At 56.1% G+C, this 27,896-nt stretch overlaps 2 protein-coding genes across 3 annotated transcripts; both read left to right on the top strand.

Annotated features, from left to right (window-relative positions):
• Positions 1 to 9,613: 9,613 nt before the first annotated feature.
• Positions 9,614 to 12,741, top strand: LOC147597793 (leucine-rich repeat-containing protein 37A2-like). Of its 2 annotated transcripts, none has more exons than XM_086766910.1 (6): positions 9,614 to 10,171; positions 10,275 to 10,370; positions 11,287 to 11,351; positions 12,195 to 12,261; positions 12,338 to 12,483; positions 12,598 to 12,741. In XM_086766910.1, the coding sequence occupies exons 1-6, from the start codon at positions 9,740 to 9,742 to the stop codon at positions 12,662 to 12,664; spliced, it is 873 nt and encodes a 290-aa protein (XP_086623036.1). In that variant the 5' UTR covers positions 9,614 to 9,739; the 3' UTR covers positions 12,665 to 12,741. The 2 variants fall into 2 exon arrangements, with proteins under 2 accessions (XP_086623036.1, XP_086623037.1); XM_086766911.1 differs by having other exon boundaries at positions 10,278 to 10,370.
• A 4,761-nt stretch (positions 12,742 to 17,502) lies between these two features.
• Positions 17,503 to 26,929, top strand: LOC147597794 (leucine-rich repeat-containing protein 37A2-like). Its single transcript, XM_086766439.1, has 14 exons — positions 17,503 to 17,690; positions 17,952 to 18,023; positions 18,435 to 18,506; positions 19,228 to 19,299; positions 19,734 to 19,814; positions 20,469 to 20,540; positions 21,414 to 21,488; positions 21,996 to 22,114; positions 23,199 to 24,436; positions 24,540 to 24,635; positions 25,552 to 25,616; positions 26,460 to 26,526; positions 26,603 to 26,748; positions 26,863 to 26,929. Exons 1-14 carry the CDS (start codon positions 17,503 to 17,505, stop codon positions 26,927 to 26,929), a joined length of 2,430 nt encoding a protein of 809 aa, XP_086622565.1.
• Positions 26,930 to 27,896: the final 967 nt, after the last annotated feature.

Here is a 27,896-nt window from a genome sequence, read left to right on the forward strand (position 1 = left end):
TCCAAGAGCGGCAGACTCTCCTTTGTTCCCTGAGTCCCAGCAAAAGCTCCCTGTGCAGCCAGGCTGGGCGTCTTCCCCGCCGGTTTGTCTTACGGCACATGGGGACAGCCTGCTCCTGCCCCTTCAAGACTTCCTTCTCCAGGAGCGCCCATCCTTCCCGGATCCCTTGGCCCTTCAGGACTGTCTCCCAAGGGACTCTGTCCACCAGTGTCCTGAACAGGCCCAAGTCTGCCCTCCGGAAGTCCATGGTGGTGGTTCTGCTCACCCGCCTCCTTACTTCACCGAGAATCGAGATCTCTATCATTTCGTGGTCGCTAAGCCCAAGACGGCCTCTGACCACCACGTCTCCCACCAGCCCTTCTCTGTGTGTAAACAGCAGGTCGAGCGAGGTACCTCCCCTGGTGGGCTCCCTCACCAGCTGGGTCAGGAAGTTCTCTTCCGCGCTCTCCAGGAACCCCCTCGACTGTTTCCTCTCTGCTGTGTTGTATTTCCAGCAAACGTCCGGTAAGTTGAAGTCCCCCACGAGAATAAGTGCTAGCGATTGTGAGACTTCTGCCAGTTGCTAATAGAACGCTTCATCTAGTGCATCTTCCTGGTTGGGTGGTCTGTAATGGACTCCCAGCAGATATCCCTCGTTGGCCTTCCCCGTCATCCCTACCCATAGGCACTCGACATTCTCATCGCAATCGTTGAGCTCTATACAATGGAAACACTCCCTGACAGACAGAGCCAGCCCACCGCCTCTCCTTCCTGGCCTGTCCCTTCTGAAGAGCTTAGAGCCGTCCCTTGGAGCTCTCCAGTCATGAGAGTCGTCCCAGCGTGTTTCTGTGATGGCGACTAAGTCACAGCTACCCTGCTTGTGTGGGTTTTGTTTAGTGCGGGGAGCTACGGTGGCAGCTTCTGCAAGAGGCCCTTTGTCTGCTGGGCCTGGCTGGGCCCAGGGCGGGCCTGCTGCTGGCCAGGGCTGAGGCAATCGGTGGCAGAATGTTCCGTGATAACGCCTCTGCGATAACGTATTTAAGGGGAAAAATAAAAAAAAAAGAAGAGAAGACGTGAAGCAGCTGAGCGGGGGCAGAGAGGGGGAGGCGCGAGCCTCGTGGGCCTTGCGGCCCTCACCCTCTGGCCTCCCGCCGGGCGGCGACTGGCCCCGACTCGGCCTGGCCCGGCTGCAAGGAGTGGAGAGGAGATGAGATGTGAAGAGACCCTGATCGGCGTCTGCCTGCCTGTTGTGAAGGATTTCTTGTGAGAGGAATGGCTGCAGACGCCAATGTTATAAATGAGTTGAGTCCCACAACAGGATTCCAATTATAGTTTCCAATTTATTGAATAGGAACAAGCAAACAGCGCTGGGTGCGCCGGGAGTCTTCGCTCCACCAAGACGCGCACCCCTTAGTTCATAGTTACGGTATTTATAACCTCTCCCGGTCCCCCCATCGTGCCCGTCTCCTTTTTTTGGGGGAGCTCACAATCTACACTCCCTTGGTTACTCACACCGTTCGCGGCAGGTACTGATTGGCCAAACCGTATCACTGGCCACTATACAGGTGTTAATTGGCTAAAAGTACAGAAGCGGCGGGTCCCATCTTTGGGGTTGTTCACGTGCCCGTGCTCATCAGCCCCCAGCCCGCCTTTCCGGCCTTTTGTTCGCTCCACTGTCAAGTGTCCGTCTTAAGAAACAGCGCTGTTAAGCAGGTAAAATCCTTAATTATGTCAAACTACTAAGGCAGGAGTGAATCCTGCCAAACACATTTTTAATAACTTAAATAAACCTCCCAAATACATTTATAACTTTAAACAAAACTTATAGAACTATGTACATATCTTCCTGTTTCCCCTAAGCCTGTGGCTATATAAGAACAAACAGGATAATCAAAGATTCCATATACAGAGAGGGTCACATTTCACCATGCAGCCCTAGTATTGCTTCACACTAACACGGATCAGGTGAACATATCTCACACCAAGAAGAAGTGAAGACGTAGTGAAGAAGGAGGGGGAGCAGTGACTCCTCATTTCACCTACTCTAACAGCGGAGTGGGACCCAAAACACGACCCTCACAAGCCAACTCCAAGCAGGGCTCCCCTTGCTGTCAGCTTTTTCACACAAGTGCTATTTTCATCTTTGACATGACATTTGTGTTGAGAAATGAGCGTATCCGTGTCTCCTGTGAGGCTCGGGTCATCTGGGTCTGGGCACGAAGGCTCCGAGCCTCCGCGGTGCCGTTTGTTTCTGCCTCCGAGCCTTTGGGACAAGAAACGAGAGCGTGACAGCGGCCGAGCAGGGGCCACAGAGTTCTTGGTTCACACTTCCTTTGCCTGTACCGCACAGGAAACCCCCAAACAGGTGAAAACCTGAGCTTTCGAGGAGAAAAGGCTCTTCTGCTCCCTTCCCAGCGCTAGAGACAGAGCCCAGGTTGCAATTTCACAGGACATTGTGTGGACGTGGATGCACATTTGTTTCTCCCCCAAGAAGAGGAGAAACTCAGCTGGAGACGGCCCTGAGCAAGCTCACGCATTTGGAAGGGAAGAAATGGCGCTCGCTCGGAGCCGGCCCTGCTCGGAGCCGGAGGCCGAAGCGCAGAGCTGCCAGCCCCCGTCCGCCTGGGCTCTCGGCAGAGGCAGGGGCAGCGCCGGCGGTGTCCGCACCACCGCAGCCCAGCGCCTCGGGGCGAAGCGGGGGAGAAGGAAGCGGGGGTCCCGGGGAGCCCGGGGGAGCCGAGAGAGCCGCCTGCAGCCGGCATCAGCCCGCGGCGGGGGGAGCAGCGGCAGCGGCGGCCCAGCGCCCCCACGAGCGGCCCGAGGGATGGAGGGCGGCAGCCCCGGCGGGGCCGGGCCGCTTGCGCGGGAAGGGGGGGGACCCCCAGCAGCGGGGCAGTTTGGCGGGGAGGCAGAGCAGGGGGCGGATTCGGACCGGATAAAAGGAAGAAATGTTTCACGCTGAGGGCGCTGGAGCACTGGCCCAGGCTGCCCAGAGAGGCGGTGGATGCCCCATCCCTGGAAACGTTCCAGGCCAGGTTGGCCGGGGCTGTGAGCAACCTGATCGGGTTGGAGATGTCCCTGCTCCTGGCAGGGGGTTGGGCTGGGTGGGCTGTAACGGTCCCTTCCCGCCCAAACCCTTCTGTGATGCAATGATTCCGTGACGCTCTGATGCTATTGTGTGGTGCAATGATTCCATGATTCTAGGACCTGGGACAACACAGCCATCGCCCAGCGATCCCTGGCACAGTCTGCGCTGCCATGGCTCTGTTGCGCTCTGCCTCCGCGCTGCTCCTGCTCGTGGTGCTGCTGGCGGCGGTCCCCTGCCTGGGGCAGCGCGGGGGGTCCTGCCCGCACCCCTGCCACTGCCAGCGGCACACGTTGGACTGCAAACATGCCGCCCTGGCCAGCGTCCCCCAGGGCACGCGCCGCCGGGCCTTCTCTGTCCTGTGAGTACCAGCGGTGGTCGGCCCCGCCAGACCCCTTCCATCTTCCCCTCCTTGGCTTCTTGTTCCGGGTGACCCCTCCCGGGAGAGAGGCACCGGCAGGAGACATCTTGGTGTCGAGGGGCTCGCGCTGGACGCCGAGGGGTGAAGCCGGCCTGGCCACGCTGTTGCATCTCCAGGCGAATTTCGCTCCCACCTCTGCAGCCAAATGGGCAGGGGCAGGGGTCTTCCTGACAGGTGACAGTGTCCATCATTTCCCTGCAGAGATTTCACGGTCAACTTGATTCCTGCCATTGAAGACAAAGCGTGGAGTGAATACCCGTGGGCTGAGACCTTGTAAGTATCCTCTGGCATTTAAAGTATGGGAGTTCAGGGATTGTCAGTCCCGTTGGTGTGGCTTTTGAGCCGAGGGTACGGCGAGCACCCACATCTGAAATCAAAGCGGAGCTGCTCAGCAAAGGAGGGGTGTGAATCCCCAGGGCTCCGTGGGATGGCAAGAAACGCCGTGAGCTGTGTGCCTTGCGTCCTACGGGACCGTCCCTGTGCCTGTTCAGCCAATGATCGGGCTACAGTCAGCTTCAGCAGGCCAGGAGCAAGTGCCTGCTCCTGCAAGGAGTGGTGATGATCCCGGTAGTGACTCAAAGAGACGTTTTAGTGAAGCTGCTGTAGGATCTTTTCCCCTGAAAATCCCGTTTCCTCCTGGAGAGCAGCTGCTGTCACAGTAAATGTCCGTTTGGCTCGTTCCAGAATCCTCCGGAGCAACGATCTGGAGGCAGTGAAGAGGCGTTCGCTGGATGGTCTGTTCCTGCTGAGGCGCCTGTAGGTACCCTCCTCTCCCCACCGCGGTGGGCTGCTGCCTCCCCCTCCCTTGGACCCCTGCTGCTCTCCCCAGCCCCATGCACGTGCGCTTTCTTCCTCCTCGGTCTCAGGCTACGGCCAGAGCAGAGCAGGGTGTCCTGGTGCTGCAGTAGTGCCCGGAGGGAAGGTTCCCGTAGGGACACGGTGCAGCTTTCATTTCCCCAAACCCGGCCAAGGGGAGGAGGCTGCTGCCCTTTCCCACCGATGCTGGATGACTTGAGTTAAGGCCAAGCTAGCAGTGACCTCCCACGGCCTGGGAGATTGGCCCCGGCTCTGTTTATCTGAGGAGCAACATTTTGGGGGTGAGAACCACCTGGAGCAAGGCCAAGGCCACGCGTGCCTGGCTTCTGCTAGGGTCTGGGTGGAAAGACCTCCGTTGCGGTGAAGACAGAGCCCCAGATTGCCGATCGCCCTGGGGATGGCCTCTGCGGTGGCTGTCCCAGGTGGAAAGAGAGGAGCTTGCACTCCCTCTCCCTCTGCTGAAATCCCGGGCGGACTGGGGTTGGGAGCCCCTTCCAGTCAGGAGGGTTGTCACAGGCTGCACGACACTGCAAGCTCATGTCAGATATAAACACCACGTGGAATCAGAGCCCTGTCACACAGATACGCTGCCAGCGTGAAAGCAAATGAAAGCAAACATGCCAGTGCAAATGTGATTAACATTTTGTGTTTCATTTCACAGGGATTTATCTTACAATAAAATCCAGTCAATTGAGGAACGTGCTTTTGAGCCAGTCCCTTTTGTGGAGTTTATGTGAGTTCTGAAAGTCTCTTTCTCGTGTATGTAGTGCAGCCTGTTTGTGTTCATAACCCTTTTTGTGCTGGACAATGCTCCTGTTGTTTGTCAACCAATGCCGACATTTCTCCTGCTACAAGACTAACTGAGCAGGAGATCGGTGCAGGTGGCTGGATGACCCACGACAGGATGCGAGATCACAGCGTGGTTGTCCAAACGCTGCCATAACAGAAGCCATGGCTTGAAGGCTTGCTGTATCCTGGAACAGAACTAGATTAAGCAGACGTGTGCTCTTCATTTCCTCTCCTTGAGAGGTTAAAAAACCAGGGGAAAACAGCAGTTTCTTCCCCAGTCTACCTTGGATTTTCCTGTTTCCAACAAATGCGTACTGCTTCGCTCCAGCTTGCTGTAGGCCAGACCTGATTTGTTTCTGTGATCTTCTTTTTCCCCAGAAACCTTAGTGGAAATCTGATCACGCAGATCCGGAACAGCACTTTCCAGGCATGGCACGGGATGCAGTTTCTACAGAAGCTGTAAGTGTGCCCCTGTGTCAAGGTAGATGAGAGCAGGACTGCGCAGTGACGGCGGGGAAGAGCAGATTTGCTTTCTGTAAGGACGTGGGTAGCCAGGGCGTGTTGCCTGCCGAGGGTTTGTACGCATAAGGAAAAGCCCAGAGTCTCCCTGCTCTCCGGAAAAGTGCGATACTTCTCAGGTGACAGAGCAAATGAGGTGGGAGAACAACTTATGAGCAACAATTCCTGTTGGACTAGGCCAGAGCTTTGCCTGGCTGGATGCAGTAACATGGTAAAAGCTTGTGGACAGTGGAAATGTAAGAAAATAGGGAAAGTAAGACTCCAAAAGAGCATCAAAGTTGTGGGGGAGGGAAGCAAAGAGAAGGGGTGAGCTGAGGAGGAGAGAAAGAGATGTGGTGTTTTCCAGAAGCGGCACCTCTGGGCTTTTGCTCTTGTGGCTGGAGACAATCAGGACCTGATGTATGTTGTGCATCAGCCCATCAGCATCTGTTCCTGCCTCCAGCCTTCATCCCAGGCCCTTCCTCACACGCGTAGCACTGAGCCGGATTTTTATCTTCCTAGAGGACGTGTGGACAGGCCGTCCCCACGTGCCCCTGCCCACACAGCTCGTGCCCTTCCCGTCACCCCCTCACAGTGGTGTGTTGTTTTTTTCAGGATCCTAAGCCATAACCCCCTGACGGTTATTGCTGACACATCGTTCTTCAAGCTGCCTTCAGTCAAACTTGTGTAAGTATTGACTCATTTGTACCAGATTCCTGTAGATCTTTGTCTCTCTCGAGTGCCCTCTTGTCAGGAAAGCAGAGATCCAGTAGCAAATCTCACTCTTCTCCCAGCTGTGTTCTGCCCGAGGCACCAAGAACCCCGAGCAGTTCTGCCGTGTCCCCAGCTGCAGAGCAACCAAGCAGCTGGACGCAAAGATGTCAAGGTCTGGGGCTGTGGAGTGGCCTGCAGGGTCTGGGAATGCCCCCCACTCCTGCTTGAGCGCTGAGAAGGTGGGATCCTGGTCTTAGGGGCGCTCACGCCGGCAGTCCTGGGCTCCTGCGCAGCCACATGCCCACCGCGCTGCCTTGACACAGCTCCTGGCAGAGGATGCCCTGCGTTGATCATGGTTCGCAGCATCCTGTGGCTCCTGCTGGCATCCGTGTGACTCCTCAGGCAGGAAGACGTCCAGGCTTTTTCCAGAGGTCCTTCCTGCTCGCAGCCGCTTTGCTTTGTGCTCAGCACATTTCCTCTTTTCACTGGAATAATCTCTCTGTGCAAGGTCACAGTGGCTTCATCCTCTTTGGCAAGAAGCACCTCCCTTCGAGGACTGGAGCTGCACTCCTGGGAGAGCAGAGGAGGGTTTTGAGCCGGGGAATCCTCCCTGTTTGCATTTACATCTCCCACGAGATCTGTGGGATCCCCTCCTGATGCAGATCCCGTGGCTGGGAATGGGTCAAAGCAGAAAGGCGATAGGGTTTTGGACGGTTTCTGTTTATCAGGCAGAAGTGGATCCCTCTGCAAGCAGCAGCACAATGATCAGAGTGCTGGTCTTGTTCTCAGAGCAGAGCTCTGGTAACGCCGCCTGAAAGTTTAACGTGGTTTTTCACATCCTTTCAGAGACCTGGGTGCAACTCAAGTGACTCAGCAGACACTGGTCACGCTCCTCGTGACAACAGGCCACTTGGAAACGCTGTGAGTATGCAGGCACTCGGTCCCAGCCGCCAGCAGATGGCAATTGCTGAAACAAGGGCTCAGCTTGGGAGACAAACCAGCTCACCGCTAAATCAGGATAACCCCAGCAAGCCTAAGGTTTGCTGTTTACTTTTGGGAACCTCCCAAACTCACCTGCTGAGAAACAGGCTTTCACCTTTTAGACGATATTTTCTGGGTTTTTCAAAGGGAAGTTTTAGAAAGAGTTGGGGTGTGTTTCTGTTTCAAACTGCATTTTGGGATTGGTTCCATTTTGAAAGGTTAAGGCAGCATTTTGATGCCGCTAGAGGAGTCTGTCTTCTATTGGAAATTTAGAAATTCTCTGTTAGAAATGTGGAGAACATGTTTGTCCATCAGAACTGGAGGGGTGGGAAGTTTTCCAGAGCTGTAGAAGAAATACAAGCAAAACCGTGACTCGTTCTGTGTGTCACCTCAGTTGGACTTGAGGACATGGATTGAGGTGCTGGGCTTTTCTCCTCTTCTCTTTAGCACTCTGCCCAGCGATGTGGCCTGCTGCCTCTGCAAGGAGAAACAAACCATCGAAACCCCGTGCAGGACCATCAAGTTCCTCTGCGAGAACCTGTGCACGTCCAGAGCTCCCCAGTGCGGTAGGCGTCCCGATGCTGTAGACTCCTCCAATGCGCCCGGTTTCCTCCAGCTCTGGGAGACGCTGCTCATGGCCCCAGTCTGTGTGCAGCGCTGGCCACCTCGATGGCATTGGCCCAGCCTGGTGGCTCCTGGCCAGTCCCAGGGACACTAAATCTGGGCAGCTCTCTTGAGGAGTTCCATCCATGGGAGGCCTTTAAATCAGCCCAAAGGCCAGTGCCGGCCGCTCAGCTGAGGCCTGGGAGGCCTCTGCCTCTGCTCCTGGAGCCCCAGGAACAAAAGGTTCCCCTCTGAGCACGTGACCTGGAAAAAACAGGGGTTGAAAAGTTACACGTGATTGCACAGATCTTCTGTGTCCAGTACCCTCTCGAGAAGAAATAGGTTGCTGGGCTAAACAAACAGCCGGGCATCCGATCGAGACAGCGCATCTAGGCAAGGGAATCGCGCATGCCCAGAACCGTTCCCTACAGCTGGAGAGCACCATCTGCTCGTAAGCCCCCCAGATTTCCCCTGACAACCTGCTGAGCCTTTCCAGTGCCACCGTAGCTTGGCCAGTCCCAGCTTAGGGGCGAGAGGGCTCCCAGACACGGCCCAAGTGCCTGGCGCTGTTTGCGTTGCTCTGGCAAGGTGGCACATGCTGAGCTGCACCTCAGACCTGCCACCCGCGCTGGAAAATTGCTAGCTGGGCTAGTTGGGCTAACCAGCCAGAGGCAAACTGCATGTCTTTGGGTATTCAGCCTTTCAGGCTCACCCCCAGTTTAAGAGCTTTGTGGTGCTTTTAGCATCTCAGCACTGGCTTGCGTTGACCTATGGCAAACTCTCCAACAGCAAGCCCATTCCCACGGATCCAAACAGAGCCCTGGGAGACACCAGAAAAGAAACATCTATCTGTTCTGCCCCGATGGGACAGAATCTGATCGATTTAACAAGACTTTTCCCGTCTGCAACACACCCACCACTCAGTTTACACACTCCCTGGTCTTAAAGATGGGCGCCTGCTTCTCAGGAGCAACCTTTGACCCAGTGTTTTGGCTGAAAGCTTCTCGTGGTGCCAAGTCACTGATCTGCTCTCTTGGTGTTTTACAGCTCGCACAGATCCTCTGGCAGAGACACAGGGAGAAATAATGGAAGCGGTACAGTCCAGACAACTGAACGCCAGCAGCGTGATAAACCTGAAGCCCAAGGAGCCTTCGCTCGGACACCGTGAAACCGTAACCTTTACAGTGGTCCTGGGCCTGACCGGCACTGACGGGGATCTCAGTAACCCGGGCGAGGACATTTCCAGAAGAAATTCACATTCCCCTCAGCACCTACCCAGGCAGGAAAGCAAAAGCAGCAAGAAGCTGATGCTGATGCTGCAGAGCATTCAGCACATGGGCTGGACCAGTGCAGCTGATATAAGGGAACTCTACGTTCTAGCAAAGGCACTGACAGCCGAGCTCAGGACGCAGCTGCAGAAGGCTAAAAGCATCAGGACTGTGGAAAACAGAATCTCCCCCCTGCCAACGCCTGCCCCAACTCCTTTGAAACATTCCCTTTTGCACGCCCTGGCAGAAGCCTCTCATTCGTCTGGGCCCTTAGAGATTCAAAGCCATTCTGATGCTGTGGAACAGACCAACAAAACTGATGGGATGCAGGATGTGGAGGCTGTAGAAGATACAGAGGGAGCACCATCTCCAAGGCAGGACTCTGCCTGGACTTCCAGTGAGCAGAAGCAGGGAGACAGCCCGTACCTGGAGAAAAGGAATCCGCTTTTTGACAAGACATTTGGCAATGGGAATCCAGAGGGAGAGCCCACGCCGACAGAACGTAAAGCAGAGCAGAGGCTAAAGACAAACGAGCATTTTTTCTCTAACCTGTTGGTTAACAACAGCCCTCCCACTGCAAGCCCCATGCTAGAGGACACAGCTGAAGAAGAGGGCTCCTCTGTAAGGGAGCGTTCACCGGCCGTCCCTCAGACCACAGAAACACCCTGGCCGGCACGAAAGAAAGGGTCCCGTTTCCTCCGTGCACCAGGGAGCCGCAACAGCCCAGGCGGTGCGGAGCCTCAAGGAGACCTCCTTGAAAGCACGGTCAGTCATCACCTGCGCTTGCTGGTCCAAGACAAAGCCCTGCGGAAGTTCATCGCCCACATGACGCGAACCCTGAGGATGGACTGCAGGCTGCCCGAGGTCCACCTGGCCTGTGCAAAGATGGTTGCCAAGACGGGGCTGCTCGTACAGCGGCTCAGCGAGAGGCGAGATGATGCTCTCGCAGGCAGGTGTCTCCAAGAAGGGAACGTTTGCAGCAGCGTGGCCCCAGCAGGCGAGGAAGCCTCAGGGAAGGTAGGAGAGAGATACTGGGTGCTGCTGGGTGTGTCCTTCTCGACAGCGGGGGATGGAAGAGCGACCCTCTCTTCCCTCCTGATTTCCTCTCCTTCTCTCCCAGCAGAAACCAAACTACACCTCCATCCTCAGGGTCCTGTTAGCCATATCGGTGTCCCTCGTCATCACGGCTACTGTCCTGGGGATTTGTCTCATTGAGGTAAGCTGACAACTGGTTTGACAGTCAGCTGTCAGTCAAGCCTTGTAGCTGGAGTTCAGCGGGGCAGGGCAGCGCCTCCTGGCACAGTTTATGAGCCCTGGGGTGCCACTGCGGAAGCCCACGGGTAGCACAGGAGATGTTTTGCCTACCTTGGAGCTTGTCCCGGCATGCATACAGCTCAGCACGGGTTCAAGGCTCCTTGAGGGCGGGGTTGTGCTGGCACCCGGCGCGACCTGCCCGCAGCTCTGCTTTGCAGCTTTCCTAACAGCTTCCGTGCGCGGGGCTGTGGCTCCCTCCCAACGCAGCCTCTGCCATCAGCCCAGCCCAGAGTTTTAGCCCGCGGTCCCTGGCCCTGGAGAGTGACCTCCCAGGCTCTTCTCCTGACCCTGCTCTGCTCTCCTGCCCACCCCAACTGCTTTCAGCATTGCAGCAACTCCCCTGCTACCTTCCCTCTTGCCAAAATCAAGTCCTTCTGCAGGGTGCCAGAGCTCCGCGTGCGTCAGGGCAGTGCCAGAGACAGGCAGGGCAGAGGGTGCCCACAGAGTTTCAGCCTCCCTTTGGGGCCCTTCTCTTTGGGGAAAAAACCCCCACTTTTATTCATGTAAAAGCCAAGCTACGTGTTTCAGGCTGGGGTAAAACAGAAGGGGAGTACCCTGCAAAGCACTGTGCAGCTAAGAAAGGCAGACGTAGGCATTGCCGAGATGAGGAGAGCTCTGGGAGTTCAGGTCATTCCGGAGGCAGGGCAAAGCGGGGAGCTGGGAAGGGAGGATGAGCTCGTTCTACAGATGCTGGCACAGACTTAGCCATGTATAGCAGGGGCTCGACTGGAGGGAGAATCTTTTGGACTCCCTTGCTTTGCAGAGTATGAGAAGAAAATCCTCATGTTACGAGTCTCTCTCTTTCTCTCCTTCACCAGGCTTGCTCCCAGAATCGTGCAGGCACTTCCCAACCCCAAAGCACCAGTAAATCCTGCTGGAAATGGTAATTCCTCCCTGCGCCGCGCCACTGCTGTGCCACAAACAGTCTTTACTCTGAACAGCACCTCAGCCCCGAGGGCCCCAACCACGCAGCTGCTGTGTGCTGAAGACTCACGAGCCTGTGTTTAAAACACGTAGCTTTTTTAAGAGATCCAAAACAGGGACCCCAAAGGGCGAGTGATCGGCACTCTCATCTCAGCCAGCCACCTCGGCAGCCCTCTTCCACGCCGGTGATGCTACAGCCTGGATGTGATGGATGTGTTGGCCCTGGGCTCCCGCGTGGTCCCACATCCCTGTGACCACGCTGCCCAGCCCTGAGGAAATTCCTCTCTGCTCCAGTTCCCAGCAAAACTCTGCTGTGGGGACGACTCTGCCCTATTTCTCCCTGCCCCGCTCCCCAGAGAGGCTGTTGAAGAGCTCGCTCCTGTCCTCTCCAGATGCCTTTCACACCCAGGCTGAACCAGGACTCGATCCCAGCCACGTCAGCCTGCTCCGTCCCTCCCTTGTAGGGCTCCTCATCTTCCTCAGGGTCAGTTGGAACGTCACCCCGAGCAGGTAGAGGGTTCTGCGCTGGCAGGGAGCTGGCACCCGCTGCAGCCCTCCCTGGCCAAGCCTCCCTGCTTACGGACCGAGAACGGTGAATTCTGGGGTGCAGCTGCACAAAAGCCTTTTTCCTCCCCCTTTAGGCCCCTAAAGCCAGATGTTTTGCAGTGCCGTAAATGCCACTTGCCCGAATCCTTCAGTAGCTGCTTCCCCAGCAGGGCAGGGCACAGGCAGCCTTCCTGCCAATAACTGCCATCAGCTGCTGCCTCCACTTTTTATCCTTCTTTTCCCTTTTTTTTTCCAGGTTCTTTCAAAAACTGCGGCAACGGAGATGGAGGAAGAACAATAATGCCGATAGCACGCAGGTAAGGGTAGGGGGCAGGTGCCGACTCTCTGCCGACCGTTTGTATTGCTCTCTGAAACTTTCCCTTGCCTGGTGCTTTCCAGATCCTGTGGGATCTACGACAAAGCGCACTGCCGCTCTTTGGCGACGAGTCCGAACCCCTTGATTCCCAGCGTAGAAAATCCACTGGTGAGCTGTACGATGAAGAGAAGGCAGAGGAAGATGAGATTCTGAACGACTCCAAGCCAAAGTAAGTGGGGACCACGACGATGCTTCCTTTTCAGCTCTTGTTGTGACGTAGGAACTGCTGCGGCTTTCCTTGGCTGTTATTTCCTCAGATGTTGTGTCCTTGCTGGTGTTTCAGGTCCATGGGGCTGTGGGGCACGCTGCCTATGGGACAGACCGTCCTTCTGGAGGAAGACGAGGGTTGAGGACGGCTCTTGTCTGCAGGAAGCGAGCGAGGGGCTGCTGAGGGCGTTGGGGTGCGGGGGCACAGTTTGTATATAGTTGTCACTTTGTTAGCGGCCACAAAGGGCTTCTGAAATTACCATTAAAATTTGCAAGTTCTTCACCCAGAGCGTCCTGCAAGCGGGTGGAAGTGTGCACACACGTGTGTCTGGGCCTGTGCACACGTGCACACACACGTGTTACGGCAACGGGAGGTGTTATGCACCTGCCTGTGAGGGTGTGTGCCTGTGCACGCGTGTGCATGTGCGTGAGTACACGTGCACAGCACCTGTGTGCGCACGGGCAGGGGTGAGCCTGCCTGTGCCTGTGAGCATCTGCCCCATGTGTGTGTGCATGCGTGTGCATGCCTGTGTGCCTGCAGTGCGTGCACGTCTGTGCTCGTACGTCTGCTTGTGCGGTGACCGGGGGAAGACGGCGGGTACAGGGCCGGGGTACGCAGGGTGATGGGCGTTCAGAGAATCAGAGACAAAACAGAGTCATTAAGGCTGGAGAAGACCTGTAAGGTCCTCACACAGTTCACCTCGGCCCATCGATGCAAGCGGTCCAGCTCCCTCTGCAGAGCCTTCCCACCCCCCAGCAGATCAACACTCGCGTCCACTGTGGTGTCATCTGCAGACCGACGGAGGGAGCAGTCGACCCCCTCAGCCAGATCGTTGATGCAGACGTTAAACAAGACTGGCCCCAGCACTGAGCGCTGGGGAACATGTCTTGTGACTGGCTGCCAGCTGGGTTTGACCCCATTCACCACAGCTCTCTGGGCTCGGCCATCCAGCCAGTTTTTTACCCAGCAAGGAGCCCACCTGCCTGAGCCGTGAGCCGCCTGCTCCCTCAGTACTTTCGGGTGGATCCCATCCGGCCCCATAGACTTGTGAGTGTCCGGCGGGCGTCGCAGGTCAGTAACTGCTTCCTCCTGTATTGTTGGGGCTTATCCTGCTCTCTGTCCCTGTCTTCCAGCTCAGGGGCTGAACACCCTGGGGATAACTGCTCTGGCTATTAAAGACCGAGGCAAAGACGGCATTAAGTACCTCAGCCTTTTCCTCATCCTTGGTGGCAGTGTTCCCCCCTCACATCCAATAAAGGCTGGACATTCTCCTTGGTTCTCTTTTGCTTGTTAAAGTACTTTTAAAAACATTTTTTATTATCTCACAACAGCGGCCAGACTGAGTTCTAGCTGGGCTTTTGCCTTTCTCATTTTCTCTCTGCATGACTGTCGTGGTTTTGTTAGTAAGGGGGGGCCTAAGGTGGTAGAGATAATGTTAAGCTTGGGAAGAGGGAGGGGTGGGGGGAGGTTATCTTGTTCTCTGTCTCATTATCCTGCTGTTTGTAGTAATAAATGAATAGTTTTCCCCAAGTCGAGTCTGTCTTGCCCGTGACGGTAACTTTAAGGATTTCTCCCTGTCCTTATCTCAAACCTCGAGCCGTTTTTCCTTATATTTTCTCTCCCTGTTCTCTCGGAAGGTGGGGGGAGTGAGAGAGAGACTGCGTAGTCTGGTCCAATCGGGGCTGAACTACGACAATGACCTGATGAGAGCCGTGTACTCTTCTTGAGTTGCCTGCCCCTTCTTCCAAGAGCGGCAGACTCTCCTTTGTTCCCTGAGTCCCAGCAAAAGCTCCCTGTGCAGCCAGGCTGGGCGTCTTCCCCGCCGGTTTGTCTTACGGCACATGGGGACAGCCTGCTCCTGCCCCTTCAAGACTTCCTTCTCCAGGAGCGCCCATCCTTCCCGGATCCCTTGGCCCTTCAGGACTGTCTCCCAAGGGACTCTGTCCACCAGTGTCCTGAACAGGCCCAAGTCTGTCCTCCGGAAGTCCATGGTGGTGGTTCTGCTCACCCGCCTCCTTACTTCACCGAGAATCGAGATCTCTATCATTTCGTGGTCGCTAAGCCCAAGACGGCCTCTGACCACCACGTCTCCCACCAGCCCTTCTCTGTGTGTAAACAGCAGGTCGAGCGAGGTACCTCCCCTGGTGGGCTCCCTCACCAGCTGGGTCAGGAAGTTCTCTTCCGCGCTCTCCAGGAACCCCCTCGACTGTTTCCTCTCTGCTGTGTTGTATTTCCAGCAAACGTCCGGTAAGTTGAAGTCCCCCACGAGAATAAGTGCTAGCGATTGTGAGACTTCTGCCAGTCGCTAATAGAACGCTTCATCTAGTGCATCTTCCTGGTTGGGTGGTCTGTAATGGACTCCCAGCAGATATCCCTCGTTGGCCTTCCCCGTCATCCCTACCCATAGGCACTCGACATTCTCATCGCAATCGTTGAGCTCTATACAATGGAAACACTCCCTGACACACAGAGCCAGCCCACCGCCTCTCCTTCCTGGCCTGTCCCTTCTGAAGAGCTTAGAGCCGTCCCTTGGAGCTCTCCAGTCATGAGAGTCGTCCCAGCGTGTTTCTGTGATGGCGACTAAGTCACAGCTACCCTGCTTGTGTGGGTTTTGTTTAGTGCGGGGAGCTACGGTGGCAGCTTCTGCAAGAGGCCCTTTGTCTGCTGGGCCTGGCTGGGCCCAGGGCGGGCCTGCTGCTGGCCAGGGCTGAGGCAATCGGTGGCAGAATGTTCCGTGATAACGCCTCTGCGATAACGTATTTAAGGGGAAAAATAAAAAAAAAAGAAGAGAAGACGTGAAGCAGCTGAGCGGGGGCAGAGAGGGGGAGGCGCGAGCCTCGTGGGCCTTGCGGCCCTCACCCTCTGGCCTCCCGCCGGGCGGCGACTGGCCCCGACTCGGCCTGGCCCGGCTGCAAGGAGTGGAGAGGAGATGAGATGTGAAGAGACCCTGATCGGCGTCTGCCTGCCTGTTGTGAAGGATTTCTTGTGAGAGGAATGGCTGCAGACGCCAATGTTATAAATGAGTTGAGTCCCACAACAGGATTCCAATTATAGTTTCCAATTTATTGAATAGGAACAAGCAAACAGCGCTGGGTGCGCCGGGAGTCTTCGCTCCACCAAGACGCGCACCCCTTAGTTCATAGTTACGGTATTTATAACCTCTCCCGGTCCCCCCATCGTGCCCGTCTCCTTTTTTTGGGGGAGCTCACAATCTACACTCCCTTGGTTACTCACACCGTTCGCGGCAGGTACTGATTGGCCAAACCGTATCACTGGCCACTATACAGGTGTTAATTGGCTAAAAGTACAGAAGCGGCGGGTCCCATCTTTGGGGTTGTTCACGTGCCCGTGCTCATCAGCCCCCAGCCCGCCTTTCCGGCCTTTTGTTCGCTCCACTGTCAAGTGTCCGTCTTAAGAAACAGCGCTGTTAAGCAGGTAAAATCCTTAATTATGTCAAACTACTAAGGCAGGAGTGAATCCTGCCAAACACATTTTTAATAACTTAAATAAACCTCCCAAATACATTTATAACTTTAAACAAAACTTATAGAACTATGTACATATCTTCCTGTTTCCCCTAAGCCTGTGGCTATATAAGAACAAACAGGATAATCAAAGATTCCATATACAGAGAGGGTCACATTTCACCATGCAGCCCTAGTATTGCTTCACACTAACACGGATCAGGTGAACATATCTCACACCAAGAAGAAGTGAAGACGTAGTGAAGAAGGAGGGGGAGCAGTGACTCCTCATTTCACCTACTCTAACAGCGGAGTGGGACCCAAAACACGACCCTCACAAGCCAACTCCAAGCAGGGCTCCCCTTGCTGTCAGCTTTTTCACACAAGTGCTATTTTCATCTTTGACATGACATTTGTGTTGAGAAATGAGCGTATCCGTGTCTCCTGTGAGGCTCGGGTCATCCGGGTCTGGGCACGAAGGCTCCGAGCCTCCGCGGTGCCGTTTGTTTCTGCCTCCGAGCCTTTGGGACAAGAAACGAGAGCGTGACAGCGGCCGAGCAGGGGCCACAGAGTTCTTGGTTCACACTTCCTTTGCCTGTACCGCACAGGAAACCCCCAAACAGGTGAAAACCTGAGCTTTCGAGGAGAAAAGGCTCTTCTGCTCCCTTCCCAGCGCTAGAGACAGAGCCCAGGTTGCAATTTCACAGGACATTGTGTGGACGTGGATGCACATTTGTTTCTCCCCCAAGAAGAGGAGAAACTCAGCTGGAGACGGCCCTGAGCAAGCTCACGCATTTGGAAGGGAAGAAATGGCGCTCGCTCGGAGCCGGCCCTGCTCGGAGCCGGAGGCCGAAGCGCAGAGCTGCCAGCCCCCGTCCGCCTGGGCTCTCGGCAGAGGCAGGGGCAGCGCCGGCGGTGTCCGCACCACCGCAGCCCAGCGCCTCGGGGCGAAGCGGGGGAGAAGGAAGCGGGGGTCCCGGGGAGCCCGGGGGAGCCGAGAGAGCCGCCTGCAGCCGGCATCAGCCCGCGGCGGGGGGAGCAGCGGCAGCGGCGGCCCAGCGCCCCCACGAGCGGCCCGAGGGATGGAGGGCGGCAGCCCCGGCGGGGCCGGGCCGCTTGCGCGGGAAGGGGGGGGACCCCCAGCAGCGGGGCAGTTTGGCGGGGAGGCAGAGCAGGGGGCGGATTCGGACCGGATAAAAGGAAGAAATGTTTCACGCTGAGGGCGCTGGAGCACTGGCCCAGGCTGCCCAGAGAGGCGGTGGATGCCCCATCCCTGGAAACGTTCCAGGCCAGGTTGGCCGGGGCTGTGAGCAACCTGATCGGGTTGGAGATGTCCCTGCTCCTGGCAGGGGGTTGGGCTGGGTGGGCTGTAACGGTCCCTTCCCGCCCAAACCCTTCTGTGATGCAATGATTCCGTGACGCTCTGATGCTATTGTGTGGTGCAATGATTCCATGATTCTAGGACCTGGGACAACACAGCCATCGCCCAGCGATCCCTGGCACAGTCTGCGCTGCCATGGCTCTGTTGCGCTCTGCCTCCGCGCTGCTCCTGCTCGTGGTGCTGCTGGCGGCGGTCCCCTGCCTGGGGCAGCGCGGGGGGTCCTGCCCGCACCCCTGCCACTGCCAGCGGCACACGTTGGACTGCAAACATGCCGCCCTGGCCAGCGTCCCCCAGGGCACGCGCCGCCGGGCCTTCTCTGTCCTGTGAGTACCAGCGGTGGTCGGCCCCGCCAGACCCCTTCCATCTTCCCCTCCTTGGCTTCTTGTTCCGGGTGACCCCTCCCGGGAGAGAGGCACCGGCAGGAGACATCTTGGTGTCGAGGGGCTCGCGCTGGACGCCGAGGGGTGAAGCCGGCCTGGCCACGCTGTTGCATCTCCAGGCGAATTTCGCTCCCACCTCTGCAGCCAAATGGGCAGGGGCAGGGGTCTTCCTGACAGGTGACAGTGTCCATCATTTCCCTGCAGAGATTTCACGGTCAACTTGATTCCTGCCATTGAAGACAAAGCGTGGAGTGAATACCCGTGGGCTGAGACCTTGTAAGTATCCTCTGGCATTTAAAGTATGGGAGTTCAGGGATTGTCAGTCCCGTTGGTGTGGCTTTTGAGCCGAGGGTACGGCGAGCACCCACATCTGAAATCAAAGCGGAGCTGCTCAGCAAAGGAGGGGTGTGAATCCCCAGGGCTCCGTGGGATGGCAAGAAACGCCGTGAGCTGTGTGCCTTGCGTCCTACGGGACCGTCCCTGTGCCTGTTCAGCCAATGATCGGGCTACAGTCAGCTTCAGCAGGCCAGGAGCAAGTGCCTGCTCCTGCAAGGAGTGGTGATGATCCCGGTAGTGACTCAAAGAGACGTTTTAGTGAAGCTGCTGTAGGATCTTTTCCCCTGAAAATCCCGTTTCCTCCTGGAGAGCAGCTGCTGTCACAGTAAATGTCCGTTTGGCTCGTTCCAGAATCCTCCGGAGCAACGATCTGGAGGCAGTGAAGAGGCGTTCGCTGGATGGTCTGTTCCTGCTGAGGCGCCTGTAGGTACCCTCCTCTCCCCACCGCGGTGGGCTGCTGCCTCCCCCTCCCTTGGACCCCTGCTGCTCTCCCCAGCCCCATGCACGTGCGCTTTCTTCCTCCTCGGTCTCAGGCTACGGCCAGAGCAGAGCAGGGTGTCCTGGTGCTGCAGTAGTGCCCGGAGGGAAGGTTCCCGTAGGGACACGGTGCAGCTTTCATTTCCCCAAACCCGGCCAAGGGGAGGAGGCTGCTGCCCTTTCCCACCGATGCTGGATGACTTGAGTTAAGGCCAAGCTAGCAGTGACCTCCCACGGCCTGGGAGATTGGCCCCGGCTCTGTTTATCTGAGGAGCAACATTTTGGGGGTGAGAACCACCTGGAGCAAGGCCAAGGCCACGCGTGCCTGGCTTCTGCTAGGGTCTGGGTGGAAAGACCTCCGTTGCGGTGAAGACAGAGCCCCAGATTGCCGATCGCCCTGGGGATGGCCTCTGCGGTGGCTGTCCCAGGTGGAAAGAGAGGAGCTTGCACTCCCTCTCCCTCTGCTGAAATCCCGGGCGGACTGGGGTTGGGAGCCCCTTCCAGTCAGGAGGGTTGTCACAGGCTGCACGACACTGCAAGCTCATGTCAGATATAAACACCACGTGGAATCAGAGCCCTGTCACACAGATACGCTGCCAGCGTGAAAGCAAATGAAAGCAAACATGCCAGTGCAAATGTGATTAACATTTTGTGTTTCATTTCACAGGGATTTATCTTACAATAAAATCCAGTCAATTGAGGAACGTGCTTTTGAGCCAGTCCCTTTTGTGGAGTTTATGTGAGTTCTGAAAGTCTCTTTCTCGTGTATGTAGTGCAGCCTGTTTGTGTTCATAACCCTTTTTGTGCTGGACAATGCTCCTGTTGTTTGTCAACCAATGCCGACATTTCTCCTGCTACAAGACTAACTGAGCAGGAGATCGGTGCAGGTGGCTGGATGACCCACGACAGGATGCGAGATCACAGCGTGGTTGTCCAAACGCTGCCATAACAGAAGCCATGGCTTGAAGGCTTGCTGTATCCTGGAACAGAACTAGATTAAGCAGACGTGTGCTCTTCATTTCCTCTCCTTGAGAGGTTAAAAAACCAGGGGAAAACAGCAGTTTCTTCCCCAGTCTACCTTGGATTTTCCTGTTTCCAACAAATGCGTACTGCTTCGCTCCAGCTTGCTGTAGGCCAGACCTGATTTGTTTCTGTGATCTTCTTTTTCCCCAGAAACCTTAGTGGAAATCTGATCACGCAGATCCGGAACAGCACTTTCCAGGCATGGCACGGGATGCAGTTTCTACAGAAGCTGTAAGTGTGCCCCTGTGTCAAGGTAGATGAGAGCAGGACTGCGCAGTGACGGCGGGGAAGAGCAGATTTGCTTTCTGTAAGGACGTGGGTAGCCAGGGCGTGTTGCCTGCCGAGGGTTTGTACGCATAAGGAAAAGCCCAGAGTCTCCCTGCTCTCCGGAAAAGTGCGATACTTCTCAGGTGACAGAGCAAATGAGGTGGGAGAACAACTTATGAGCAACAATTCCTGTTGGACTAGGCCAGAGCTTTGCCTGGCTGGATGCAGTAACATGGTAAAAGCTTGTGGACAGTGGAAATGTAAGAAAATAGGGAAAGTAAGACTCCAAAAGAGCATCAAAGTTGTGGGGGAGGGAAGCAAAGAGAAGGGGTGAGCTGAGGAGGAGAGAAAGAGATGTGGTGTTTTCCAGAAGCGGCACCTCTGGGCTTTTGCTCTTGTGGCTGGAGACAATCAGGACCTGATGTATGTTGTGCATCAGCCCATCAGCATCTGTTCCTGCCTCCAGCCTTCATCCCAGGCCCTTCCTCACACGCGTAGCACTGAGCCGGATTTTTATCTTCCTAGAGGACGTGTGGACAGGCCGTCCCCACGTGCCCCTGCCCACACAGCTCGTGCCCTTCCCGTCACCCCCTCACAGTGGTGTGTTGTTTTTTTCAGGATCCTAAGCCATAACCCCCTGACGGTTATTGCTGACACATCGTTCTTCAAGCTGCCTTCAGTCAAACTTGTGTAAGTATTGACTCATTTGTACCAGATTCCTGTAGATCTTTGTCTCTCTCGAGTGCCCTCTTGTCAGGAAAGCAGAGATCCAGTAGCAAATCTCACTCTTCTCCCAGCTGTGTTCTGCCCGAGGCACCAAGAACCCCGAGCAGTTCTGCCGTGTCCCCAGCTGCAGAGCAACCAAGCAGCTGGACGCAAAGATGTCAAGGTCTGGGGCTGTGGAGTGGCCTGCAGGGTCTGGGAATGCCCCCCACTCCTGCTTGAGCGCTGAGAAGGTGGGATCCTGGTCTTAGGGGCGCTCACGCCGGCAGTCCTGGGCTCCTGCGCAGCCACATGCCCACCGCGCTGCCTTGACACAGCTCCTGGCAGAGGATGCCCTGCGTTGATCATGGTTCGCAGCATCCTGTGGCTCCTGCTGGCATCCGTGTGACTCCTCAGGCAGGAAGACGTCCAGGCTTTTTCCAGAGGTCCTTCCTGCTCGCAGCCGCTTTGCTTTGTGCTCAGCACATTTCCTCTTTTCACTGGAATAATCTCTCTGTGCAAGGTCACAGTGGCTTCATCCTCTTTGGCAAGAAGCACCTCCCTTCGAGGACTGGAGCTGCACTCCTGGGAGAGCAGAGGAGGGTTTTGAGCCGGGGAATCCTCCCTGTTTGCATTTACATCTCCCACGAGATCTGTGGGATCCCCTCCTGATGCAGATCCCGTGGCTGGGAATGGGTCAAAGCAGAAAGGCGATAGGGTTTTGGACGGTTTCTGTTTATCAGGCAGAAGTGGATCCCTCTGCAAGCAGCAGCACAATGATCAGAGTGCTGGTCTTGTTCTCAGAGCAGAGCTCTGGTAACGCCGCCTGAAAGTTTAACGTGGTTTTTCACATCCTTTCAGAGACCTGGGTGCAACTCAAGTGACTCAGCAGACACTGGTCACGCTCCTCGTGACAACAGGCCACTTGGAAACGCTGTGAGTATGCAGGCACTCGGTCCCAGCCGCCAGCAGATGGCAATTGCTGAAACAAGGGCTCAGCTTGGGAGACAAACCAGCTCACCGCTAAATCAGGATAACCCCAGCAAGCCTAAGGTTTGCTGTTTACTTTTGGGAACCTCCCAAACTCACCTGCTGAGAAACAGGCTTTCACCTTTTAGACGATATTTTCTGGGTTTTTCAAAGGGAAGTTTTAGAAAGAGTTGGGGTGTGTTTCTGTTTCAAACTGCATTTTGGGATTGGTTCCATTTTGAAAGGTTAAGGCAGCATTTTGATGCCGCTAGAGGAGTCTGTCTTCTATTGGAAATTTAGAAATTCTCTGTTAGAAATGTGGAGAACATGTTTGTCCATCAGAACTGGAGGGGTGGGAAGTTTTCCAGAGCTGTAGAAGAAATACAAGCAAAACCGTGACTCGTTCTGTGTGTCACCTCAGTTGGACTTGAGGACATGGATTGAGGTGCTGGGCTTTTCTCCTCTTCTCTTTAGCACTCTGCCCAGCGATGTGGCCTGCTGCCTCTGCAAGGAGAAACAAACCATCGAAACCCCGTGCAGGACCATCAAGTTCCTCTGCGAGAACCTGTGCACGTCCAGAGCTCCCCAGTGCGGTAGGCGTCCCGATGCTGTAGACTCCTCCAATGCGCCCGGTTTCCTCCAGCTCTGGGAGACGCTGCTCATGGCCCCAGTCTGTGTGCAGCGCTGGCCACCTCGATGGCATTGGCCCAGCCTGGTGGCTCCTGGCCAGTCCCAGGGACACTAAATCTGGGCAGCTCTCTTGAGGAGTTCCATCCATGGGAGGCCTTTAAATCAGCCCAAAGGCCAGTGCCGGCCGCTCAGCTGAGGCCTGGGAGGCCTCTGCCTCTGCTCCTGGAGCCCCAGGAACAAAAGGTTCCCCTCTGAGCACGTGACCTGGAAAAAACAGGGGTTGAAAAGTTACACGTGATTGCACAGATCTTCTGTGTCCAGTACCCTCTCGAGAAGAAATAGGTTGCTGGGCTAAACAAACAGCCGGGCATCCGATCGAGACAGCGCATCTAGGCAAGGGAATCGCGCATGCCCAGAACCGTTCCCTACAGCTGGAGAGCACCATCTGCTCGTAAGCCCCCCAGATTTCCCCTGACAACCTGCTGAGCCTTTCCAGTGCCACCGTAGCTTGGCCAGTCCCAGCTTAGGGGCGAGAGGGCTCCCAGACACGGCCCAAGTGCCTGGCGCTGTTTGCGTTGCTCTGGCAAGGTGGCACATGCTGAGCTGCACCTCAGACCTGCCACCCGCGCTGGAAAATTGCTAGCTGGGCTAGTTGGGCTAACCAGCCAGAGGCAAACTGCATGTCTTTGGGTATTCAGCCTTTCAGGCTCACCCCCAGTTTAAGAGCTTTGTGGTGCTTTTAGCATCTCAGCACTGGCTTGCGTTGACCTATGGCAAACTCTCCAACAGCAAGCCCATTCCCACGGATCCAAACAGAGCCCTGGGAGACACCAGAAAAGAAACATCTATCTGTTCTGCCCCGATGGGACAGAATCTGATCGATTTAACAAGACTTTTCCCGTCTGCAACACACCCACCACTCAGTTTACACACTCCCTGGTCTTAAAGATGGGCGCCTGCTTCTCAGGAGCAACCTTTGACCCAGTGTTTTGGCTGAAAGCTTCTCGTGGTGCCAAGTCACTGATCTGCTCTCTTGGTGTTTTACAGCTCGCACAGATCCTCTGGCAGAGACACAGGGAGAAATAATGGAAGCGGTACAGTCCAGACAACTGAACGCCAGCAGCGTGATAAACCTGAAGCCCAAGGAGCCTTCGCTCGGACACCGTGAAACCGTAACCTTTACAGTGGTCCTGGGCCTGACCGGCACTGACGGGGATCTCAGTAACCCGGGCGAGGACATTTCCAGAAGAAATTCACATTCCCCTCAGCACCTACCCAGGCAGGAAAGCAAAAGCAGCAAGAAGCTGATGCTGATGCTGCAGAGCATTCGGCACATGGGCTGGACCAGTGCAGCTGATATAAGGGAACTCTACGTTCTAGCAAAGGCACTGACAGCCGAGCTCAGGACGCAGCTGCAGAAGGCTAAAAGCATCAGGACTGTGGAAAACAGAATCTCCCCCCTGCCAACGCCTGCCCCAACTCCTTTGAAACATTCCCTTTTGCACGCCCTGGCAGAAGCCTCTCATTCGTCTGGGCCCTTAGAGATTCAAAGCCATTCTGATGCTGTGGAACAGACCAACAAAACTGATGGGATGCAGGATGTGGAGGCTGTAGAAGATACAGAGGGAGCACCATCTCCAAGGCAGGACTCTGCCTGGACTTCCAGTGAGCAGAAGCAGGGAGACAGCCCGTACCTGGAGAAAAGGAATCCGCTTTTTGACAAGACATTTGGCAATGGGAATCCAGAGGGAGAGCCCACGCCGACAGAACGTAAAGCAGAGCAGAGGCTAAAGACAAACGAGCATTTTTTCTCTAACCTGTTGGTTAACAACAGCCCTCCCACTGCAAGCCCCATGCTAGAGGACACAGCTGAAGAAGAGGGCTCCTCTGTAAGGGAGCGTTCACCGGCCGTCCCTCAGACCACAGAAACACCCTGGCCGGCACGAAAGAAAGGGTCCCGTTTCCTCCGTGCACCAGGGAGCCGCAACAGCCCAGGCGGTGCGGAGCCTCAAGGAGACCTCCTTGAAAGCACGGTCAGTCATCACCTGCGCTTGCTGGTCCAAGACAAAGCCCTGCGGAAGTTCATCGCCCACATGACGCGAACCCTGAGGATGGACTGCAGGCTGCCCGAGGTCCACCTGGCCTGTGCAAAGATGGTTGCCAAGACGGGGCTGCTCGTACAGCGGCTCAGCGAGAGGCGAGATGATGCTCTCGCAGGCAGGTGTCTCCAAGAAGGGAACGTTTGCAGCAGCGTGGCCCCAGCAGGCGAGGAAGCCTCAGGGAAGGTAGGAGAGAGATACTGGGTGCTGCTGGGTGTGTCCTTCTCGACAGCGGGGGATGGAAGAGCGACCCTCTCTTCCCTCCTGATTTCCTCTCCTTCTCTCCCAGCAGAAACCAAACTACACCTCCATCCTCAGGGTCCTGTTAGCCATATCGGTGTCCCTCGTCATCACGGCTACTGTCCTGGGGATTTGTCTCATTGAGGTAAGCTGACAACTGGTTTGACAGTCAGCTGTCAGTCAAGCCTTGTAGCTGGAGTTCAGCGGGGCAGGGCAGCGCCTCCTGGCACAGTTTATGAGCCCTGGGGTGCCACTGCGGAAGCCCACGGGTAGCACAGGAGATGTTTTGCCTACCTTGGAGCTTGTCCCGGCATGCATACAGCTCAGCACGGGTTCAAGGCTCCTTGAGGGCGGGGTTGTGCTGGCACCCGGCGCGACCTGCCCGCAGCTCTGCTTTGCAGCTTTCCTAACAGCTTCCGTGCGCGGGGCTGTGGCTCCCTCCCAACACAGCCTCTGCCATCAGCCCAGCCCGGAGTTTTAGCCCGCGGTCCCTGGCCCTGGAGAGTGACCTCCCAGGCTCTTCTCCTGACCCTGCTCTGCTCTCCTGCCCACCCCAACTGCTTTCAGCATTGCAGCAACTCCCCTGCTACCTTCCCTCTTGCCAAAATCAAGTCCTTCTGCAGGGTGCCAGAGCTCCGCGTGCGTCAGGGCAGTGCCAGAGACAGGCAGGGCAGAGGGTGCCCACAGAGTTTCAGCCCCCCTTTGGGGCCCTTCTCTTTGGGGAAAAAACCCCCACTTTTATTCATGTAAAAGCCAAGCTACGTGTTTCAGGCTGGGGTAAAACAGAAGGGGAGTACCCTGCAAAGCACTGTGCAGCTAAGAAAGGCAGACGTAGGCATTGCCGAGATGAGGAGAGCTCTGGGAGTTCAGGTCATTCCGGAGGCAGGGCAAAGTGGGGAGTTGGGAAGGGAGGATGAGCTCGTTCTACAGATGCTGGCACAGACTTAGCCATGTATAGCAGGGGCTCGACTGGAGGGAGAATCTTTTGGACTCCCTTGCTTTGCAGAGTATGAGAAGAAAATCCTCATGTTACGAGTCTCTCTCTTTCTCTCCTTCACCAGGCTTGCTCCCAGAATCGTGCAGGCACTTCCCAACCCCAAAGCACCAGTAAATCCTGCTGGAAATGGTAATTCCTCCCTGCGCCGCGCCACTGCTGTGCCACAAACAGTCTTTACTCTGAACAGCACCTCAGCCCCGAGGGCCCCAACCACGCAGCTGCTGTGTGCTGAAGACTCACGAGCCTGTGTTTAAAACACGTAGCTTTTTTAAGAGATCCAAAACAGGGACCCCAAAGGGCGAGTGATCGGCACTCTCATCTCAGCCAGCCACCTCGGCAGCCCTCTTCCACGCCGGTGATGCTACAGCCTGGATGTGATGGATGTGTTGGCCCTGGGCTCCCGCGTGGTCCCACATCCCTGTGACCACGCTGCCCAGCCCTGAGGAAATTCCTCTCTGCTCCAGTTCCCAGCAAAACTCTGCTGTGGGGACGGCTCTGCCCTATTTCTCCCTGCCCCGCTCCCCAGAGAGGCTGTTGAAGAGCTCGCTCCTGTCCTCTCCAGATGCCTTTCACACCCAGGCTGAACCAGGACTCGATCCCAGCCACGTCAGCCAGCTCCGTCCCTCCCTTGTAGGGCTCCTCATCTTCCTCAGGGTCAGCTGGAACGTCACCCCGAGCAGGTAGAGGGTTCTGCGCTGGCAGGGAGCTGGCACCCGCTGCAGCCCTCCCTGGCCAAGCCTCCCTGCTTACGGACCGAGAACGGTGAATTCTGGGGTGCAGCTGCACAAAAGCCTTTTTTCTCCCCCTTTAGGCCCCTAAAGCCAGATGTTTTGCAGTGCCGTAAATGCCACTTGCCCGAATCCTTCAGTAGCTGCTTCCCCAGCAGGGCAGGGCACAGGCAGCCTTCCTGCCAATAACTGCCATCAGCTGCTGCCTCCACTTTTTATCCTTCTTTTCCCTTTTTTTTTCCAGGTTCTTTCAAAAACTGCGGCAACGGAGATGGAGGAAGAACAATAATGCCGATAGCACGCAGGTAAGGGTAGGGGGCAGGTGCCGACTCTCTGCCGACCGTTTGTATTGCTCTCTGAAACTTTCCCTTGCCTGGTGCTTTCCAGATCCTGTGGGATCTACGACAAAGCGCACTGCCGCTCTTTGGCGACGAGTCCGAACCCCTTGATTCCCAGCGTAGAAAATCCACTGGTGAGCTGTACGATGAAGAGAAGGCAGAGGAAGATGAGATTCTGAACGACTCCAAGCCAAAGTAAGTGGGGACCACGACGATGCTTCCTTTTCAGCTCTTGTTGTGACGTAGGAACTGCTGCGGCTTTCCTTGGCTGTTATTTCCTCAGATGTTGTGTCCTTGCTGGTGTTTCAGGTCCATGGGGCTGTGGGGCACGCTGCCTATGGGACAGACCGTCCTTCTGGAGGAAGACGAGGGTTGAGGATGGCTCTTGTCTGCAGGAAGCGAGCGAGGGGCTGCTGAGGGCGTTGGGGTGCGGGGGCACAGTTTGTATATAGTTGTCACTTTGTTAGCGGCCACAAAGGGCTTCTGAAATTACCATTAAAATTTGCAAGTTCTTCACCCAGAGCGTCCTGCAAGCGGGTGGAAGTGTGCACACACGTGTGTCTGGGCCTGTGCACACGTGCACACACACGTGTTACGGCAACGGGAGGTGTTATGCACCTGCCTGTGAGGGTGTGTGCCTGTGCACGCGTGTGCATGTGCGTGAGTACACGTGCACAGCACCTGTGTGCGCATGGGCAGGGGTGAGCCTGCCTGTGCCTGTGAGCATCTGCCCCATGTGTGTGTGCATGCGTGTGCATGCATGTGTGCCTGCAGTGCGTGCACGTCTGTGCTCGTACGTCTGCTTGTGCGGTGACCGGGGGAAGACGGCGGGTACAGGGCTGGGGTACGCAGGGTGATGGGCGTTCAGAGAATCAGAGACAAAACAGAGTCATTAAGGCTGGAGAAGACCTGTAAGGTCCTCACACAGTTCACCTCGGCCCATCGATGCAAGCGGTCCAGCTCCCTCTGCAGAGCCTTCCCACCCCCCAGCAGATCAACACTCGCGTCCACTGTGGTGTCATCTGCAGACCGACGGAGGGAGCAGTCGACCCCCTCAGCCAGATCGTTGATGCAGACGTTAAACAAGACTGGCCCCAGCACTGAGCGCTGGGGAACATGTCTTGTGACTGGCTGCCAGCTGGGTTTGACCCCATTCACCACAGCTCTCTGGGCTCGGCCATCCAGCCAGTTTTTTACCCAGCAAGGAGCCCACCTGCCTGAGCCGTGAGCCGCCCGCTCCCTCAGTACTTTCGGGTGGATCCCATCCGGCCCCATAGACTTGTGAGTGTCCGGCTGGCGTCGCAGGTCAGTAACTACTTCCTCCTGGATTGTTGGGGCTTATC

The sequence above is a fragment of the Chlamydotis macqueenii genome, chromosome 25 (assembly GCF_036417535.1).
Source record: "Chlamydotis macqueenii isolate bChlMac1 chromosome 25, bChlMac1.mat, whole genome shotgun sequence".
Classification (NCBI taxonomy): Eukaryota; Metazoa; Chordata; class Aves; order Otidiformes; family Otididae; genus Chlamydotis; species Chlamydotis macqueenii.